The 18,735-nt window shown below is 39.2% G+C and overlaps 1 protein-coding gene across 5 annotated transcripts in view; it reads right to left on the bottom strand.

Annotated features, from left to right (window-relative positions):
• The window catches only part of LOC131367224 (neurexophilin-1), a 33,563-nt gene extending 15,719 nt beyond the window's left edge, over window positions 1-17,844 (bottom strand). For all 5 annotated transcript variants that reach the window (XR_009206913.1, XR_009206911.1, XR_009206912.1 and 2 more), the window contains exon 1: window positions 17,322-17,844. Coding sequence is in view for 1 of the 5 variants with exons in the window: in XM_058412523.1 (XP_058268506.1) it covers window positions 17,322-17,375 (54 nt within the window). In the remaining 4 variants the exon portion in view is untranslated. The remainder of the gene's footprint in view (window positions 1-17,321) is intronic.
• Window positions 17,845-18,735: the final 891 nt, after the last annotated feature.

The raw sequence follows: 18,735 nt of genomic DNA on the forward strand, positions 1-18,735 counted from the left end.
AGGAGGGAGCATGCACACATATTTAAACTAAAAACCATACCACATACCTCACCTCGCTCACAAGAATAAAATGAAGAAGCAGTGCATCGGCAAAAGAAATAAAACATAAATAAAATTCGAACGCTGACAATGAACAGAAATTGCTAAAAACATCCCAAGGCTCAAGCCATCAATTTATGTTAGGTCTAGGGGACCTTACCTAACACTACAAACTAGTCAGCAAAGCTCCTCATCATTTATTCCTCTCTGTCGAAGCCCTCCGAAAGATGCTTATGTGCACAATTAAATTAATTTGCCATAACACTGGCCTTACAAAAACTTTGATTGATTATTCATATAGGTATATGCTAACAGCTAACAGTTGCAACACAACAGCTAACCTCACACAGCATTTAAATCCGCGTGACTGGAGTCTGCTAAAGCAAATTCAGAAATCCAAAATGATGCTGCATTTTTAGCTTGTGTATTTACATTTTTTTAATTCATACCACTGAAATATCCTCTAGTCTGTCTCTCTCTCTCTCTCTCTCTCTCTCTCTCTCACACGTCCACACACATTATAACAACATGATATATTACACGTTATGTCGGCTATAATGCAATAAAAATATTAGATTAGATCAGAAAATAAATTTGCCCATTTTTAGCAAACAATGTTGAGGAGCTGTAATCAATACAATCACTGATGCCATTAATCAACACATCTGCCACGATGGCAGCATATGGAGAGAAACACATTAGCGAGCGTCTGCTTGATGTTCAAATCCATAACAATCTGCAGGAGTGGGGAGAGAAAACTCTGTCTGCAAAATGTGAGCCAAAAACATTTGTGGTGTTAAAAATTTCTTTGACGTTGCCATGCTGGAGATGAGAACAGCAAAAACTCTAGAAAAGTTCAGCTCACTGTTTCCATGATAAGTAGCTACTACTTTTTTAACTACATCTTTATTTATTCATTCATTCATTTACTTATTTATTCGTTAGTTTGATTATTAATTTATTCTCATATATATCCAAATAAGAAAGATACACACACACACACACACAAACTTTCTTTGTACACATATTCCCAAATCTTCTAATTTCTTCAAATTCTGAAAATATGTTTTGTCTGTTCAATTAGAAGTTAGGATTTTAGCATAAAAAAAATCAGGTTTGAGGGGACTTTATGAAGAAAATAGTAATTAACGATGAAGTACCAATGCCTTGATTGTTTAAAACCAAGTAACATGTAATAAATAAATTATAAATATAATCAGTATGATCTTATCAACTTTTATTCTTAAACTCTAGCTGTTTAATATCTGTGTATTTTTTGTTAACCTGGCTCCTTATTGTGATCTTTTCATAAAGGACAACAGTAAGAAAGTCAATTAAACATTATTTCATATAGTTTACATATTATATTTTCCATAAATTAGATGTATCAAAGTATGTTATAGGCAAAAAACCCCCAGTTTTAGTCAAAAGCTGCTTTTTGTTTGGTGAGTTTTTGCCAGAATTCAGCTGTAGCAATATCTGATGAGTTATCCCATACTGCTCAACTTCAACACCACTGCTTTAGATCACTGCTTCTTAATACAAGTTCTGTACATTTTAGTGTTCTTCCTACTTTAATGCACTCACGCTGACTTTTAAGTGGGTGATTTGTTGGATGGTGAATCTGGTGTACGGCAGCAGAACAATAAAAGGGCAGGCTGTACTCCATGAGCATGGCCTTGAATCACACACTACATTATTTTTAAAGACCATCATTTTTAAAGCAAAATTTCAGGCATGTCAGACAAGCCAGTACAATCCTTCCATTTGTACAAAAAGGGGTAGACATTTTTAGACTAGATGCTATGAATTAGGCCAAATCATATGCTCCACTGAAAATCTCTAAACCCTAAACTCACATTATTAATATGACTCATGAATCATTTTCACTAACTGTTGTATCCGGGGAACGCTGGAAGCGAGGCGGGAATACACACTGGATGAGACACCAGTTCGTTGCAGAACACACTCACACACATTCACACTCACCAATCCATCTACTGGCATGTTTTGGGAAACCAGAAAACCCATAAGGACATGGAAAGAACATGCAACACCACAGAGGCAGCATCCTGAGCTCAGAATCAAACCTGGAACCCTGGAGCAACAAATCCAGATTTCACTTAAAAAACACTCCCTGATAGGCAGTATTTCCAGTAATGGTGATTGTCACTATTTCATTCAGATGTAGTGGCATTAAAACATTTCAAAACTTTAATATTCCCAAGTGGCAGACCTTGCCTTAAAAGAACCTTTTATTGCATGTAGCATAAGCAAGAATTAATCATAAAAATCTACCTTCTGACATTTCTCTGTTGCCTAGAGCCAATCGTATCCAAGGTGCCAGGATAAGTAAAATCCGTAAGCCCAATTTCAGTGACATCACTTTAATGATGGTAATAATCTTAATGTCTATGCTGAACCCAAAACTGTCTTGCTCTTTTTGTTCCACACTGTAGTAAATCATCTCATCAATCGATTTAGCTGTTGGCTCTAAAGGTCATGTTTAGCTTGTGGTCATCATCATCATCATGTCTCAGAAAGGAAAGTGTGTATTGTGGGATGATCCCGGTGGGTGAGATAATGTGATCTCCGGCTCGGCTGGCTGAGCAGCGCTCTCTGTGGAGATTAGGGTAGAATGTAGCCCGGGGCTGAGGAACACCATGTGGGACTGAGAGTATTGCAGCTGTCTAGACTTTGCAGCACTTGTAATCCTTAACTCCATCTGTGAGATGGCAGCGCTCGATGGAGGAAGCCAAGTGAACAGCAGAGTAGAAGGGCGAAGTGCCTGAGGTGCTTGCTCCATTTAACTACCATTTAGGCTTTTACAGGGATCACAATAATTCTGACATTAAATTGCGTTTTAGCTACATAATGCACAGCCCAACATGTGCATACATTACAAATTCAAATGAAGAAAAAGATCTTTACTGTATACTTATACTTTTCTGCATGCTCATTATATCCTTGAGGGTCAGAAGATTTTAAAAACTGTAGTGAAATACTGAGGTAATGAGGATGAATTCAAAGAGATCAGCGTGAAAAAAAGGTATTGACGTTTCCTTTCATAAACCATGAAGTAGAGTTAAATTATATTTCATGGCTATAGTGGATGGTGGATGGAAAATGGTAGAGAACTCGCAATTACACCAATATCACTTACTGATTTGACATAAACCATCGTGATATTTTCAGACTTTTGGGTACTGTGATATCACATAGTTCTCTTTTGTGAATGTTTACTTATGTTGCAAAACAAGCAAGCTTCAAGCTGTGCTCATAAGCTGACTTTTTTTTTTTTTAATAGGAAAATCTGATCTGTATTATTGTGACTGTCTAAAAAATTACCATAGTAAAGAATTGCAATTTGAAGCCACATCAATATTTCCACATGCCTAATAAATGGATGGATGGATGGATCAAATGACTAATCGATTGAAAGAAGGATAAACAGATGAATAAATGGACAGACAGAAAGATGGATTGAGATACATCAATGATTTGACAGATAAAGGTATGTATAGATGGATGAGTGGACAGACAGATGGATGTATAGATGGTAGATAGATGGATCAGCGATAAATAAAGAAATGGACAGACAGATGGTTTGATACCTGGATGGATGGATAGATGGATGGACAGATGAATGGCCTGTCTACAGTGATCTCTGTCTTTCCTAACCTCAGAGATATTATTCATTTTATCCGTATTAGTGTAGAAATGTAAAAGCTGTTCCAAAAGAGGGGATGAAGATTATTTTAAATTAATGTGTGATAAGCCTTTGTCTCTATCATCATCATCATCACCATCAGCAGCAGCAGCAGTAGAGCATCCATGTTTATAAGCATTCATACTAGCTGCTTACCAAGATGATAAAATGTGTGATAAAACAAAAGCGGTCTGCAAAAAGAACTCTGCTTCAGGCAGCAGATGGTGAATAGCAGTGGAAAGGAGTAGAAGAGCAAATGATAAAAAAAAAGAAAGATGTGGAAAGGAAAAAAAATTGTTCGAGTGAAATAAATAAATAAATCTGTATGAGTTCAAGTTGAATGAAGTCGAATTCACCAAAAGGTGAGGTTTTTAAGCCACAGGGCAGGCAATATGTCTGTTGCAGGGATGTAACTAAATCCTAATACAATATTTGGATTGAACAATACACACAGTTGATAGATTATCCTGATTGTACAGGGCATCTGGTTTGTATGTGGACTCGGGCCACAAAAAGTGTATTGAAAAGTATATAGAAAGGTGGACAAGCAAAAAAAGACAACGATGGTCCATAGTAACTTCCTAGTCTACCAGTTTGTTTAGCCAACGAATGGGAGCAGGTACAAACAAAAAGAAATTGATGGAATTTTACAAAATCAATCTCTTAGTTGAGACCGATGATGAGCTTGAGTGTAGTTTCAGCATTCACAGACCATGCTAGCTTTTCTACCTCTGGGTGTTTCCATATTTAAATAAAAAGAATGCCTTTGGGTTTAGGCCACGCCCTATTCAGATTTCAATCCGAATACACACGCAGATATGGAACAGATAAATGCAATAGCATTGTTTACATCCCTAGTCTGTACATTTTAGTGAACACAGTATCGTCATGGTTACTCCAGACTCAAACACATAATCCATTTCGTGGAATCCTCAGCCCAAGAATGAACTACAAACCCAGTTACAGTTCCCCAGGCTTCCCAGAACAGCCACCTGTTCCCAATTAACCCTCTATATAAATAACCCATTCTTTCACTGAATCTTGTCAGAGCCTCTCTCCTAGCACACTACTAGTGACATTATTGAGCCTTGTGTTTGTGTACACACTGTTCTGGTATTGACCCTGTCTCGTTCGTTTATTCAGTTCAGCCTTGCCTAGTTAAGTCTGTCTGATAATTTGCCTGTCTATCGACTTTGAATTTAGTTTGCCCTTTTAGTTTTGTCTGCTTCGTTTAATAAACCCTTCACTTTTTGTTTGAACCTTGTGTGTGCCTCGCACGTAGCAGTGTAACACTGCATTCAATAAGCCACATACAAATAGAACAATCACACTAATGTTCCCAAAAAAGCAATTCCAAGAGTTGGCTGAAAGCATGTATATTTAACAAATGCAATTTCATTACTCAGTGATACATTACAGATTTGAATATGTAAAACCAAAGGAGCTGATTAACTGGCACGAAGGCAGATGAGCAATAAAATAAGAAAGATGACTTCTGGCCCGTACATGCGTGAGAGCGTGTGAGTGTTTGCTGGAGTGTGTGATGTTGTTCATCAATATGAGTCAATAAAGAGAGAAGTCGAATATGGAGAGGTGGGCTCCTGCTCTTTGGGGGTCTGTGGGCTGCATTATTGTCGTGGTAATTGTGACTCATTGAGTGTTAGCGAGTGCCTTCTTTAGGTGCATCTCCAGGCGAAAGAGACGAGACCAAGCTGAGAGCAGAGGGACAGGGAGAGAGAGAGAGACAGGAAATGAGCAATAATCAAGGAGACTAGTGGAAAATAGACAGAGGGGGATATGAGGAAAGAAAGAGAAAAATGAGAAGAGGGACAAAGGAGTGGAAAGTGGAGGTGACCAATGCAGCCTTGTCAGCTCCCAAGGCAATAAACAGCCCTTTAAAGAGACAGGTACACAGTTTCAGCTCGGCCAATTAAAGAAGACGAGCACAACATTTCCACCTGAGCTCTTTGTGAGCACGGCTACAGCGCTCTTCTGAGGGCATTTAAACAGACAAGTGTGAGTATTTACTGCTTGACGATGAAGCCACAACATCCCTGTCTTTTGGCCAGATCTAAAAAAAGGACACTCTTGGCATTTCTAAATTTTCCCTTGATGCTTAAGTGCCAGCAGTTGAGCTCTTACAAGTGGAGAAAAAGGCATCTTCTTGCAAAACCCAAGACTTTTACTAACGCTGATTTCTGAGACTTGCAGTGAACAGCAACATCGTGGATACGGAGATCTACATTAATTAAACTTTTTTCTTTTTAAGGTAACATTCTTGAAAATGCCACGACACTGCTAAAACCTTCGAAGTACATTGTTGAACAGAAATGTCTTCTAAGCACATTATAATTTACACATAAATTGCTTCTTAAATAGCTTCATTTGCATAGACTTTAGCTAGAAAACTTAACTCCTCTTGGTGGCAAACATGTCACTGGGAGTCCTCTCTGAAGTGTATATTTCCATACGCTTTTAAATAAGGTTCCAATTAGCTTCAGAGTTGTCTCTTCTCCAAGTAACCTTTAAAACCTCAACCCCATGGCTTTGGAGGACAGGAAAAGTCCATAACGAGTGTGTATGTTACTGTGTGTTCTTGTGTGCATGTGCGTGTGTGTGTGTGTGTTTGGTCTGGCATATTCTGAAATATCTTCCCCTTGGCCATTGGGGGAAAAATACAGCATTTCAAAGTTTCTCCCTGACACTAGCTGAGCCAAATACACGCTTCTTCCTCAGCTTCTTAAAGACACAGAACCGCTGTTTTATGCAGTGTTTCCTGGGGTGAGTGCAGGTTTCCTGAGTGGAATAACCTAGAATGTAATTTACTATGAATGGTGGAATTAGTCATTTTAAAGTCTTGTAATATTTAAGACTTTTTGAAAAAATCAGCGTAAAAACTCAGACATCTCTGAGACTCCAAGCTCTACGAAGCTTATAAAGCTATAAAAGCTCTTGCTTTTACGCTAGCATTGTAGCGTGGTTGTGGAATTGAGGGACTAGCTTAAAAACAAACAAACAAAAAACCTCATAAAACTTATTACAGGAAAAGGTTCCATCTAGGATATTTAATCGTTCGTCAGATGTCTTTAAAAGATCTAAGTAGTTTCTCTTATAGAACGTTTCCATGTGAACCTCTACTGTAATCGGAGAGCCATTAAATCTTTAAATGCACAATCAATTATGTTGAAATATTACATTAGCATCACTTACTTTTGAAGTATAACAAAACAGGGAACATTTAATGGTTCTATGTAGCACACTGACAGAGGATTTCTCTTTTAGGGAGAGTTCTTATTGCTGTGAACGGAGGAACCCTTAACCTTCTGAAGAACTGTAGACCACAGTGCTGTTGAATTCTTGATTCTGATTGGTCAGAAAGTGATGATTAGTTCTCAGGGTTATATGATTGAGATGCTTTTAATTTGTTATTGTTTTTATAGTACTTAAATACATGGTGACTTATAGTCTCTGTCATATTTTAATCTTTCCATCATGGAATAGTCTTCCGGAAAGAGGAATTGTTGTTTTCTAGTAGCATGAGACGCTGAATTATGGTAGGGTTTATTAACTTCAAGAGAGACAAAAAACAAAATGGGGCTTCTAAGGGAACGTTTGTCGCTGCTATAACATAAACTGTAGCAGGAAAAAACTTCATGGACATTATAAGTCATTATAAATGCCTACAATGTAGGATGTCATTCGTTAATAAATAAAATGGTTTTTTTTTTTTATTTAAAAAATGTAAATTGCTGTGGTGTAAGAGGAAACAGCCCTTTGTGGCATACCTTTCTTTGGAAAATAATAATTTTGAGTCGGTATCATACCATGAGATCAATAATTATTTTCAGCACCCCCTGTCTCATTTTATTCCTTACATAATATACCGATTGTTCGTTTTTTAACTAATGAACAATATGATTAAAAAAATCGTAGCTGACAAGTACAGCTTTAATCATAATATCCCTACACACACACACACACAAAGACATCCCACTGGCGAGACACTGAATTTAACCTGAGTGTCAAATTAAGTTTGAATATTACCTCTGATAACAATACATATGAGATTAAATTTTCATTTTCTAAATCACTCTGTGTGTAATTGAAGGAGAGGAAGCAATGAGCAGCGAGTATATATTTTCTCTTTCGCTCTTTCACTTCGTCTCTCTATCTCACTTCATCCTCATCTCATCTGCCCTTTCTTTTTCACTCTGTCTCACTCTCTCTCTCTCTCTGTCCCTGTCTGTCTCTCTTTCTCTATGGCTATTTGTCACTGTTTCTTAATAAGAGCTCATTGTGCACTATGCACCTCTGTTTCCTCCAGCTGCCCGATTGAAATCTCCAACTCTAATATGGCATCAATTTTTAATTAAAGGCCCCAGCTCTCACTCATAAACCTAAGTGCTGGCCAGTGTTTTTATTCCTCTCTTCTCTTCTCTCTCTCTCTCTCTCTCTCTCTCTCTCTCTCTTTCTCCCTTTAATCATACATTTAATCCTTTAATATCCCTTCAATCATGCAGACATAATATGCTCCTGAACTTCTTTTTTTTTTTAAGTAAAAGATATAGAATAGACCTTAGCTCAATGCTAACAAGATATCAAGGTTTAGCTTTTCAGTTGCCTTTTGAGGACCCTGAAAATGTAACTGGTTGTATTGAAGAGCTCAGAAACTTGATATGAACCATAAATATTGTATATTCAGACTACATTCATGAAATATGAGCAAATGTTTATTTGGGCAAGTGTGAATAAAGCATTCACACTAAGCCTCGCATGAAAACATCCTGCAAATTATTAACTCAGTTCCAAATGATGAAGATTAAGCTTAAAACTGAGCTGGGTTTTTGGTCACTGGGGGTGTTTCCGTACAGGCCACGTCCATTCCAAATCCTGTCGTGGTTTTTATGGCAGTGGGAACATTATTCAGCCTGATCTAATGAGGAATTCATACAAATTTGAACAAATGACGGTGATTTGGTTGGATGTCTCTCAACCGCATACAAATTAGGGTGTAAAAAATGGGATGAGCACTGACTCTGGATACATTTTGTGATCTAACTGTGAGCTCCATCAAGTGACTGAGATGAAACAAACAAAAAGAAAATATTTTAAAGGACATGTTTACTCTGAGGTGGTGTCTCTGGTCAGTCTGTGTTTGTTGTGTACTCTCGGTGCTATATCATGGTGTGAGAGCAGAAATCTACCCATTTATCACTCAGAAAAGGCTGACGCCCAATGAAGTCACTCTGTCTCTCAGGGCTAGAGCATATGGAATGAAGGGTCATTTGAATAACAGAGACATGTGCTTACATTATCAGGACTTAACCAGAGGCTCAGGATGATTGTCAGGCTTTGGCCTGAGCAGCTGTGGGTCAGAAATGGAGGACAGTAGACAGGTTTTGTGGTTCAAACTGCACAGATTATGTACTTATGTACGCCTGTTCTTATGTATTATGTACCTATTTTGCTGACTAGTGGGTCAGTAGCATTATGTATATATATATTCACTCTGCTGATTTCATAAAAACACTCAACCATATTCAGACTAGATGACTGGACACTGGTATTGACAGCACTCACTGCGTACATGCTGTGCAATTTCATGCTGTGTGCTCTATGCTCTTACGATGATTATTCCCAACTGAGGCATATGACAAAACTGGTGGATGGGGAAATTTCATAAAAGAAGAAGAAAAAAAAAAAACAGCCCTTTTGACTCTTAATGAATAATTAACATCAATTTCAAAGAGGTCACTAATGTCCAATAATCCACTGCCCTCATGTCCTTACTGTCTCTGTGACAAAGACCAAACGCTCATGCCCTACTGCCCACCCCATCATGAATGCCTTCAGTGAACTCGCTTCTCATTTGTCATTCCCAGACAGACAATAAGCCCTTAATGGCGGATCGGTTAACTGTATACTGTTGAATTCTGGAAGCTGATTGGTCAGAAAGCCTGTGCTCCCCCAAACTTCTACAGTGGTCAGAGTCAGTAGTTTCAGCTGTAATTCAAACAATAGGTTTATATTAATACAATCAAGCTACTACATTATTGTTTATATATTCCAAGGATTTGTATGGTGCAGAATCTGTATAATCTATAATTTAATTAAAAAAGCTATAAGAGAAAATTATAATGAGGCACATTTTTCTGTAAAGATCTGTTTATATAACATTTATAAATCATTAGGTGTCAGGATGTTGGAACAGTCGGTTTTCCGCCATGGGAGAATCATGCAGTCAGAGGAGTTTGCAATGTCTGGGTTGTTTGTTTGTTTTTGACACGACAAGCTGCATATTTTTTCTTATTAACTTTAAGAGAAAGAGAAATAAAACAAAAGGCTGGTAAGAGAATGACTGCTTATAGCTGCTATAATGCTAATAGATTAGGAGGTAACCTGTCTTGCTGATGTTCCATAACATTAATAAGTCAAAGAAAAATGTATCTCTAGCAACTCACTATGCTTATAAAAGGGATGAAACAGTATTATTAGAGGAAATGCCCACCACCCCATTGCTAAATATATATTTCCTATAACAGTGTCATATATTAATCTTTACATACATGGAGTGTTACTTGTACATTCTTTGACTTGAATGAACAAAAAAAAGAGAGAGAGAAAGAGAGAGGATGAATTTCACTTACAGTAATATGAATAGAGTGGAAGAAAAAAGCACACCTGCTAACCGTAGCCTCTCCTTTATTCTAAATAATTAAGGGTTCCTAGCATTCTAAATAGGGGTTCTACATGGAACCCTCGCTGACAGGAACATGTCCTGTTGTACAAAGAGATTACAGAGATGACTAGCATGAATTTGCATGAATTATTTCATCTAATTCATCGTGTTCATACTAAAGAAATCGATCATGCAGATGCCTCCTTCACATCCACAGCCACAAGACCGGCAACCTCATGAATATTATACACCTCTGAGTTCCTGTCTACCCAGTCCTACTAGCGCTTGCGAAGATTCTTCACCGAACACACTGTATATAAGACACAGCGAGAAAGAATGACTGACAGAAAGCCGTGAAACTGCACGGTTTCAGAGATTCATTGAGAGCCAGAGAGCAGTGTGTGTTCATTCACTAGCACTATTCAGTGAGGAAGAAAAGAGAAATAATATGTGAAAGCAAATCTGGATGATCAACAACAAAAAAAAAAAAAAAATAGAAGGCTGAGGCTAGAAAAACAGACTCTCCATTAAGTCCTTAGTCAATAATGGTGTCCGTGAATCTAGTCTAAAAAAAATGAATGAGAATTTTTATGAAAGGATGAAATAAATAAGCAGTGATAATAGAGGGAAATTACGGCCTTCGTGTAAACCATAAAATGACCCATTAGTCGTCTAAATGAGTACATAATCTATGAAGTTTTGAAGAATAACACCCAACCCCTGTCCACCATTTCTTATCAATGGTTGGGCGTGTTAAAGCCTGACAGTCGAGGTGTAAAGGTGTTCAGTACGTTTACGTTTTCGGCGTTTGGAAGACAGCAGCCTCATCTTCAAAATTCACTTGGTTCGCTCCCACACAGAAAAACATCGACTATGGTTTGCATCACCTAAAGATGTAACAAAAGTTCAGCTGGAAATTACAACAAAAGCACTGCTATGTGCAAACCTTGCAACACTGCTGACACAATACACTGGCAGCACCACAAACCTGCCTATATGGAAAATGGTTAAGATGTTGAACTACTACTCAAAAGGTTAATAGTTCAAATCCCACTACTTCCAAGCTGAGCCCTTGAGCACGGCCCTTAACCCTCAACTCCTCAGTTGTATATATGAGATAACTGTAAGTCGCTCTGGATGATGGTGTCTTGTAAATGCCATACTACAACAGTAGCATGGAGCAACGCAAACCAAAGGGGAATGTGCAGGTAAAGATGCCACTGTAGCTGTCGCAGTTTTTTAAAAACACACCAGACATTAGATTTAAATGAATGAATTGATATTGCAGGGGGTTGACTGGCTTAGTTGTTAGCATGTTTCTCTTGAGTCTCCAGGGTTAAGCAGAGTTTGCATGTTCTCTATGTGCTTTGGTGGTTTCCCCTTGGTACCCCAGGTTCCTCCCCAATATAAAGATTTGTGTTGTGGCATCTCTAAATTGTCTCTAAAGTGTGATTGTGTCTGTGAAGGGTTAACATCCCATCCAGAGCATCTGCTGCCTTGTGCCCCAAGTCCCCTGGGATAGAATCCAGGTTTCGTGCGACCCTGTGTGGTTCAGAAAATGGATGGTTTGCATGGAATTCATATTGCATCACACCTGCACTAAACTGTATTGGATCAGATGTGTATCCATATTTTTCTTGTTAAACTATATAGATTTTGTATCATATTGTATATGTATCATTTAGTCTGAAAGTGAGAAATTCTTTCGTAAGCCTCTGATTGCGTCCCGATGATGTCAGCGTAATGCGTAATGAGATGGAGATTAAAAAAAGCATCTCTGTTTACCCAGATGGTGGCAGATGACTGCTCTTCAAATATCCCAGACCTAGCAAGGGCGCCATGAAAAATGACTTGTCTGAGCGACACCCTCGACATCTATTTCATATCCAAAAGCCCCTCAGACACAAACAAATCTGCTGCCCTTACCCAGTTGCCATCGATCCGACACTTCAGAACTGAATGTCTGTTGTTATTTATTAAAACCCTCTCTAGAGTGCTATTAGTACATTTATCCCAGGCCTCTATGTGAGGACGTCAATGAAGTCCAAAGCTTTATGTACGAAGACTGGATGTAATTCAGTGTCGATTTGATTGACAGCTTTCATCTCTGGGGAAAATCCAGACACCCTTCTTGGCAGATACATAGATGTATTATTTCTCTCTGTGTATGTGTGGTAAGAATGTGTCTCCTCTCTATATGCTTTATATCGAGAAGGGAAATGTGATCAAACTGCTTTGCTCTTTCTGCAGGCTTGTCTGTGAGATATCGAGTATGCGTCTCCCTGTACAGACTCCGGAGGGAAATCCTGCTTGTGAGCTCTTTGCCTCTTGGGTTGGGAGTGAGCAGGTCCTGAGCGAGGAGCTCCGAGGTCAGCGGGACCATGTCTGTGCATAAATCAACACCATTTAACACTCTAAGCAGGCAAAGTCGATGCCTGTCTAATGGAATCACTCGCTTTCTCTTTCCTCCTAACTCTCTCAGTGACAGAAGTAGAATATCTGAAATGGTGGCTCATGTGCTGATGTCATCGGGGTATGTCTGGAGACTCATGGTCACTTTTCAGCTTTTGACAAGACCAGTTTTGGATTAGAAATGGAGGACAGTGTACACAGATTATGTACTTATTTTGATGACTGGTGGGTGCTCATAAAATACCAGAAGTGTCAGATGGCAAGTGGGTAAAGGGGACAGATTTGTCTGCGTCTGAGGGGCTTTTGGATATGAAATAGATTTCGAGCGTGCCACTCAGAATTGTCATTATTCATGACGACCGTGGCGGGTTTGGGTTTATTCGAAACACAAACATCTGCCACCATCTGGATAGACATTTTCTTTCTCTCTCTCTCTTTTATTTTTTTCTTTTTAAATCTCTTTACACATAACCGAGGCATGCGATGACATCATGCGGGTGGGGCTGGAAGCTCACAGTGATAGATGAGCAGCTGTGTGGCTAAAGCGGACAGTCGACAGTGGGTCATGTACTCATTTTGATGACTTGTTGCTCGTTTTATAGTCTTTATATTAAGGCAACAAATTCACTTTGTTATCACTGCTTGCTGATTTACTCCTTTCATAAAAACTCTCATTCATTTTCAGTGAACAGATTTGTGAACAATCGCCTAGTATTGACTAAGGACTTAATGGAGATCGTGTTTTTCTAGCCCCAGCCTGTATTCTCATCAAATAGCTGCTTCTAAAACCGACATAGCAAAAAAAAAAAAAAAAAAAACTACTAAAACTCGACAATCCAGCTGTATTACTTTGCGTATATTTGTCAATACCGCTTGTTGTATCTGCTCTCAGAATCTGTGGTATTTCAGAATCTTTCTTATAGATATAGAAAAGGGTTTTCCCAGGTCACTTTCTAATAATCATCGCACCAAAGCGTCACCAAATATTTTCCGACCTCAGCAAGGCTCTGGAGTTAAATTGCATTATAAGGAAATGTCAGGAAACCTAGCTGCCTTAAATATCATTTTCATTATTATTTCATATATTATTATTGAGTTGGCATTTGAAATGTTTGACCATTAGACTGATGAGAAAATTCGATTGATTTGACTACGTGATCAAATAAATAATCTCTTTTACACACGTTGAAAGAAATAATGACCGTTTTTTTCTTCTACTTGACGAGGAATTTTGAGGGAACGCTTCTGTCTCAATCTTTTATATCCTCATAGACCATCACACGTTTCACAGCTGTTTTCACATCAGTGCAGCCACTTCCTTTTATAAAACGTGTGGCTAAATAAGGGCTTCTTAATCTGAAAAAAAAAAAAAGTGTGTTGTGTAGCCAGCAATTAGAGTGAAATAAAAAAACCAAACCATGTGTGCTTCCATATCCACGTGTACATCTGTGAATTTTCTCCAGGTGTATCAGGCAAACAGGGTAAAGGACGGAGGCCTAGATCTGGACAGACAGGTCAAGACTGACCTGGGATCTCAAAGAATAGCTGAGTCACAGCACAGTTGCTGTGTATAGCGCAGCCAAGTTTATGACAATCCGATTGACGTCGGGTCTGCTTTGTGCCGTTTAGAAGTGCTAAAATGTATGTATAGTAATCTAGAGTGTGTGTGAGAGTTTGTCAAACCATATATAGAACAATCAGTCATGGAAAGGAGATGCAATATTTCTGCATGTGAGTGTGTGAGACAGAAAATACACATCTTTACAAAGCGATGCATCTTTTGTGAATAAACTAGAAGGTTACCTGGAGCCAAATATCCTCCCCTCAGCATGCAGTCTCAGAGGCGAAGGTACTAAATGATCATTTTCTTTGCTCCTGGGGTTTTATTGTACATCTTTGTTTAGAGTACATCTTTTGAATCTGAATCAGAATTAGTTATTGATCAAGCATGCAAGTATGTATTTGTCTCGTCACAGTGATACCCGCAACCCTTACGGAAAAACTGTGGATCTACTTAAACATTGGACGTAAGTGGACCTAAAGGGCGCCTTTTAATAAGTGGACAATATTTACAAATATATATTTATGTGAGTATAATATGTGCATGTAGTGTGTTTTGTTTTTTTTTTAAAAAAAAGAGAGATTTTAATGCACATAATTTGACTATTATAGATAGGTACATGTAGGTATATGTAGGCACTACATGCACTGTCCCAGGAAAAAGATATAAAATAAAGGTACAGAAAAAGCCATCGTCACTTCACCTGAGGAAGTGTGCTGTTTGGTGCCATTATTTCTGAAAATGTGTTGAACAAAAAAAGCACAATACAGAAATGTGTTACACTCAAATGTGTCCTGCTGACCTGGCTCTGGGTCGTAAGGGAAGAGCTCATTTAGTTCTCTCTCTCTCTCTCTCTCCTTTGTTTTCAATCACACCCACACACCTACAGTACATGCCCTGGACAGTCTTGTCCAATTTGGGTAGCATGGTTAGTTTATTTTCACCCATTACTCTGCAGCAGGTCAGTGCCTGGCTCCGGTAGCGCTGCATCTTGTAACTGAATTAATTTAATAAGGTGGTAATGAGAGAGATGCCACACCGGCAACACCACTATAAACAAATTTAATGCCGTAATTGCCTGTGATTTGTAATCGACTGCCTGGTGGCCTTTACAGAAAGCCTGTTTAAACTGTTACAAAAAAAAGGGACTGTAGCAGGAAAAAGATTTTTTATTTCAATTGATTTTAATGACAGTACCTTCTACACTCTCTGAAATAAAGGAACCAAACTGTGCTTTTCCTTGCTGCTGCCTGCAACGATCAAAGATTCATCTTTTGTAGCTTTTTAATGCTTTTCACATGGCAACATATACAAACTTGGACCTTAAGGTCTACCGATGTAGCTTTAAAGCTTTATAATTAATGGTAGACCACATATACATTCCTAGATGAAAGACAGAAGATGTACTCTTATTGGAAACACTCCACCAGGAAGGAAATGTAACTTCTTTTCTAAGCACGATTTATACAGCACGATAAGAACTTTTTTTTTCTTTTAAATAAAAGTATTGCTAAGTATTGTCTCTAAATGGTGCTTGATCCTGTATTTATATCTCCATTTCAGTGCACTCTCCAAAATTAAAGGGACCAAAAAGTCCCTTGCTGTTGGTGTGGTACTCTGCAATTTGGTACTTTCAGGAAGCTAAAAAAGGTGCATAAGTGGTCATTACAGTCCAAGTATACATTTAATGGCATAAAGAAAAGAGTTCGGCTTGATTGTACCATTTGTACACTGCAAAGTGCAGTGTAGTTGCTTTATTTCTCAGAGTGTACAGTGATGGCTGGAAGTGCTTTATTCTATCGTTGTTATGTTATTACATCTACCGTTCATCTGGGATCTTTTGGACTCTGAAAAAGCGCAGAGAATTGCTCCTAAGTCTTTTTTTTTGGGGGGGGCAATCCACTGAATCGCTTAACTCTCCACAAAATGGATGGTGATTTTTGTAATGTATTCTGCATGTCTGTTAATCGCGGCGCTGTAAAACGATGAAAAATATCATTAATTACTTTATAATTTATCACTGTCTCGCGCGAAAAGAATTACCCATGACTCCCTGCTGAGGCGCGCGGGGGCGCGGAACATTGTCTCGCGCGCTCCTCTTCCTCCAATTTAAATAACGTGGCAAATTAATGACCAGAAGCCGTGTAATAATTAGGCTAATTACATTATTAGTGTCTTTGCCGATATTGCCTAGCTGATTATAAACCTATCTTAACGCGCAAAAGTGGCCGTGCTCCGTTTCCCTCGAGCGCATAAACTCCCCCGTTAATGACGCACGTAGGTGTTTTGTAATTAAACTCAGGGAGATTTGTCATCTTTATTAATTTTCGGTTGCGCGACAGCAGGGCAAACAGGGCGACTGCTCAATCTGCCTGCGTGGCGCCATTAAACGGGAAAGGATTTCTGTTGTCCTTAATGGGAATTAAAATCCAGGGTCACTTGTTTTTTTTCCCCTGCAGGGTGAAAGTGGATTAAAACGGCTTGATGCTGTTTCAGTGTTATATAGATTATTCACATCAACTGCGCTTAATGGTATCAGAAAACTAAGCTAATATGTTTTTGCGCCACTGCGTTTGCTCGTAACTGTCATTTCTGAAGCTAATAAGTTATTGTTGTAAGTGTAGTTGTTTAATCCGATTTCCGAATTATTGTGACTAATCACGTTAACAGTAATAATAGTGCTGGAAATTAATTTCGGGATTTCAAGCTACAGAGAAGTCCCGCTTGTTCTCTCTTGGCTCAGACACACTTCATCCAGATGCACGATCGCGCAAAATGAGTGCGCCGCGCAACGGGTGGACACTTTTGGTCACCGGCACATGTGCCATACCTGACTCATGGAGAAACCACATATACATGCACTTTTGTAATTCCCGCACCCCTTGACGGACCCACGTGCCCCCTTCCCAGTCCCCGCTCACCAGGCACGCCGTCCCGTTGAGGAGCAGCAAAACGAAGCTGTGCTCGGTGCGCATGGCTCCGGTGCGACGCACCCTGGTTCTCCCGACACCAACAAACAGCTCGCCACTCAGGACGCCGATCCTTCACCAGCGTATCCCACTCGACCCAGTCGTGCTCCCATGTCCCACACAACACTCTCGAGCGCAACTTTCCCGGTGTGACCGGACCTGGCACAGTGACTCCCCGCTATTCAGCGACGCCACCGGGGCGCATGACGACATCCGTAGCGTGGCCCAGAGCTGCGAGTGTGACACCTTATCATCATCTCCGTGAAACGCGGAGAGGATCAGGAGCCTACAGTTTTACTCCGCTCAGAGGTAACGAATTAAGGTAGTTGAGGGCGTCTTCCTCATCCTCGCTGTCAACAGCACGGTAGGGATCCAGACAGGAGCGAGACGGATCGTAGCGCACGGAAACTCCTTTAACACATCGGCGCGCACTCTATCAGTAATCGCGCTTACAAGAAGCGGCGCCGTTTTAAACCCTACCTCGCCTCCCCCTCCCCTTCACAAGCCCATCACACACACACACACACCTATATATACCTCACTATCCTTATGAGGACCTACCACTAATTTAACTATTAATACAGCTAATTAACACGATACCTACACTTTAATCTAATCCTAATCCTAATCTCAGTAATTTAGTAGAGAGCCAAATGTTCTTTCTTTCTTTCTTTCTTTCTTTCTTTCTTTCTTTCTTTCTTTCTTTTTTCAAATATATGCCGCTGTTTTTGAAAAGCGTCTCATGGGGACCAGCTGACTGTCTCCATTAAATCAAAACTGTTTCTATTTGTATAGATACACACACACACACACACACACACACACACACACAAACTTGTTCAAGACTGTAAACAGTATGGTTCTTTGTTGAAGTTGCCAACAATCATTAAATTCTGTCTTTGCACAAACACTAGCATAAAGAACAGTGAATTATTTTCTTCATCATAGATCCTTTACCTTAAACTGTCTCTGCAATGATTCCCTAAATCCTACAAATGTCAAAGTGTATTATTGGTATTCTGGGCTCTCTATAAAGCTATAGGTCCACAGTACATGACATAACACCACTGAAGATCACCATCAAATGCACATCAGAATGTATGGACTTCACTTATATCTAATGTATTTAACCTTAATTTGACTAATAGCACAGTAAAGTTTTGGGAATATTTACAACATGGAACACTTGTACTACCCGATTTTGGATACTAACAGTGTCTTGTGTAATTCCTTAGGAGCTCATAAGATATTTTTCACTCTTTGCTCATTTGGCTAATACTTTTATCCAAATATGCTTGGAATTGAGACAGATACAACAGAGCAGTAGAGGGTTAATGGCTTTGCTCAAGGACCCAAATGTGGCAGC

The sequence above is a fragment of the Hemibagrus wyckioides genome, linkage group LG02, assembly GCF_019097595.1.
Source record: "Hemibagrus wyckioides isolate EC202008001 linkage group LG02, SWU_Hwy_1.0, whole genome shotgun sequence".
In the NCBI taxonomy this organism is placed as follows: Eukaryota; Metazoa; Chordata; class Actinopteri; order Siluriformes; family Bagridae; genus Hemibagrus; species Hemibagrus wyckioides.